The sequence below is a fragment of the Apaloderma vittatum genome, unplaced genomic scaffold (genome assembly GCF_000703405.1).
Source record: "Apaloderma vittatum isolate BGI_N311 unplaced genomic scaffold, ASM70340v1 scaffold4128, whole genome shotgun sequence".
Classification (NCBI taxonomy): Eukaryota; Metazoa; Chordata; class Aves; order Trogoniformes; family Trogonidae; genus Apaloderma; species Apaloderma vittatum.
In genome coordinates, this window is record NW_009731071.1 from 1 (window position 1) to 3,480 (window position 3,480).

At 35.9% G+C, this 3,480-nt stretch overlaps 1 protein-coding gene across 1 annotated transcript; it reads left to right on the forward strand.

The window, feature by feature from the left end:
* Positions 1-2,337: 2,337 nt before the first annotated feature.
* On the forward strand, positions 2,338-2,585 carry LOC104278143 (myoD family inhibitor domain-containing protein; the record flags this gene model as incomplete). The annotated part of the gene is made up of 1 exon (XM_009875035.1): positions 2,338-2,585. A coding segment is annotated over one exon (248 nt), but the record flags the coding sequence as incomplete, so codon positions are not given.
* Between the last annotated feature and the right edge of the window lie 895 nt (positions 2,586-3,480).

Genomic DNA, 3,480 nt, shown 5'->3' on the forward strand with positions numbered 1-3,480 from the left:
CTAGGCCATTCTATGATTCTATGATCTCCCTGCAATTTTATGTATCCCCACATAAAGCAGGCAATATTTGCCCGAGGATCTCATTTTCAGTAATGATACATGTAAACTTTTATTACAGTGTTTTGTTTAAAAAAATTAGAACATTTATTATAGTATTAGCTTCTTTATGCCGTGTTTTAAAGATGCAAAATAGTAAAAACCTCAATTCCTCATATGTGAAGTCTTCTTAGATAGAATTCCTGGTTTCTTTATCTTTTTCTTTCATATTAAAAGAAAATCTGAAAGGAGATTGTACCTGAACGAATTTAACACCATCTCCATGACAACCAGCTAATTAATCGCTATCGGTCTGGCTTTGGTCCTCTTCAGTGAACTGATACTCCCCAGCTTTATTTCCTATATCTTCTGGGTTTTCTATGAAGGTCATTCATTTAGCGACAAAATTTCTTTGGGAAAAGCAGCCTTTTAATAAAAGAAACAACTTTCTTTAAAAATAGCTCATTTTTACATGTGGTTACTCTCAGTTTTGCTTCCTGCATAGTAGTAGGGAGATTTTGAGGTTGGTTTGTGGGGTTTTTTTTGCCTTGCTTTTCCTGATATTTCTATTTTTTTTTCTTTTTCTTTTGGGCATAAGTGGTCATAATGTATATTATGACTGTGGTCACATTGCAGTGCAGGCATTCTCAAGCTAAGTCTGGATCTAAGTAGTGTAATAATTAGGAGTAATCAGTCCCTGGCCGTGTGATGTTTAGAGTGAGCTAAGAGCTCAGGTACCTACTTTGCTTCCTGGGAGAGATTTTGCAGGTCTGAGCCTCCGTTGCTCTATAATATTGCTTTAAGTATTCATGTAAAGTCGTTGCTACTCTATCCCGCAGTCAAAACTTCTGCAGTGTTAGAGGTACTTTGAATCAGTCAATCAAGATACTTGCCACAGTTACTCCATCATTTCTGACAGTTATAAATAAGTTTAGGAAGCCTGGTAATTGCATTACTGTTGCAAGTAATTGCAAGCTTTCCCCTGTGATAACAACCTCCAGCCTGCAAACTGGAAGAACATGAGGTGCGTAGATGGTCAGACCAATTTCCCGTGTATCAATATCCTGTCTTTCCTACTGGCCTCTCGTAGGAGGTACCCAAGGCTGGCTGTAGGGACAGGGAAGAGATGAGCTGTTGCAAGATATCTTCCCCGGAACATTTTCCCAGTCTTCAACTGTTTGTGACTAAGGGAGTTCAAGGTTTGCAAGCAGTAAAAAGAGTGAAAACTAAGGCTAGGAAAGAACAGTAATTCTCTGTCCTAAACATTTCTTATATTTTTAAATTTTTTGTCTTCTTTCTGGATGATTGTTTACTTCCTCTTAAAAATTAAATATGCTTTATACATATTATGTGCTTACTACGTGAGGAGAGTAAAAATAGCTGAGTATATCCCTCGTTCCTGCAGTTTCACTGATGCATGTTTTTTTCCAGTCTTTGTATTTTCCTGTCTTGTTTCATGGATCTATTAATTGTTTGGAGTTATTTATTCTTTGGGTGCTGTATTTTTTGCAGGCACTTAGTGGGACACCTCAATTATCTCATATAATTTAGTACTTTTGAGAGATGAATATTGATGCTGTGGTGTAGGTATGAATTCTATCGAAGATTAAAGTGGCAGACTAAAAGGATTTCCAAGAGATTTGTGAGAAATCCAAAGGAAAAGCAATACAAAAATCTTTGTTTTGACTGAATGTTTTATATATTGTTGAAAGTACAGAAATATATATATAAAATGCTGTTATGCGGGTTTTAAGGTGTGCATAAAGCTGCAAAGAAAGCAAAAATGTTGTGACAACTCTCTTATTTTTCTTCGTAACTAGTAAGCCAACAAAACAGATTCAATAGGATGAGATGCAACGGGAAGGGCTGGAAATACTTTTAGATAGTTTCCTTCATAAGCTGATTTTTGTAAAAAAATTTAATCATTTTTTGGACCTGCTGGAAGAAGCTACGATCGAAGGTAATATACACAGGTATTTTATATAATAAACGCCTGGAGAAATGGATCTAAGCAGGTGTTTAGTACTTGGGGTTTGCATGAAGTCAAGTGGGGAGGTGAAACTTGCACCAAAACTGATACTGGACTGGAAACGAGTTACGCTGCAAAAGTGACCTTGAAGATGGGAAACATGTTCTTTATGGTGTTAGATTATGTCTATTCTGAATCATTGTCTTTCGGCTACTTATTTGACAGCGTGATATATTTAATATAACATATTAATGACTTTTTTTCTTTCTTTCTTTTTTTTTTTTGTTTTGTTTGTTTGTACATGACATGCTACTGAACCGGTATATATGAAGATTGCTGTGTTCACTGTATCCTGGCTTGCTTGTTCTGTGAATTTCTCACGCTCTGTAACATTGTTCTGGGACAAGCATCCTGTGGCATCTGCACGTCGGAGGCCTGCTGCTGTTGCTGTGGGGACGAGATGGGAGACGACTGTAACTGCCCGTGTGATATGGACTGTGGCATAATGGACGCATGTTGTGAATCTTCAGATTGCTTGGAGATCTGCATGGAATGCTGTGGGATCTGTTTCCCATCATGAAATATTTATCCTCTTTTTATTTTATTCTCTATAAAACTGGAGAGCTTTTCTTTAAATACATTTGAAGAAAGACAAGATTTTCACACAACCAACTGGTATTGCACTGTTAATTCCCTACATATAAATATTTTTTTTAAAGCTATCCTCAAATCTATATTCTAACACAAATAGTATAGTTTTGTATGTGAAACTCAAGCTGCATTCCAGCTTCCTTTTGGCTTTGCAAATGGAAGACTTTTACTGAAACCGAATTATAGGCCTGATACCACAGATCGTATGAGGGCAAAATTGCCATTTGAATTGAGTGACAGGTTTTGGTTAGGAAAAAGACTACAGAGCACAGCCTTAAGTATTTGCCTTTACCTACTTAAGTGTTTAAACGCTTGAATGCCTCCATGCATAACATGCCTTTACAGGCACTCTGAAAATCAAAATGTCTTTATTTCATTCTTTGCATTGAAAACAACTTTACTCTGTTATTTTCAACTCAATTCCAAAGGCAGTATCAGGAATCTACTGTTGGTTTTGCTACAGTGTCACATTGGCAGTATTTCTTTTCTTTTGAATATATCTCATTGGTCTGAGAGAGATTCCTAGAATTTTGCGTTGTCAGTATTGATACTATGGGAAGATTTGGCAAACTAAAGTTAATGTAAGTTTTACCATGGACTAGAATGCCAAGATTTCATTGTTACCAATCAAGACAGAATAGAGAACTTACATTTTACTTTAGTACTAATATTACTTGAAATGCTTCTTTTTAGAAAGAGACTTTGGAAATCTGTAGACATGAAATATATCCTTAGACTAACAGACTAACTAATAGACTAACAAATTTTAAAATTTGACTGTAAATGACGAATTATCAGATGTTAACTCAATAATCTAAACCTCT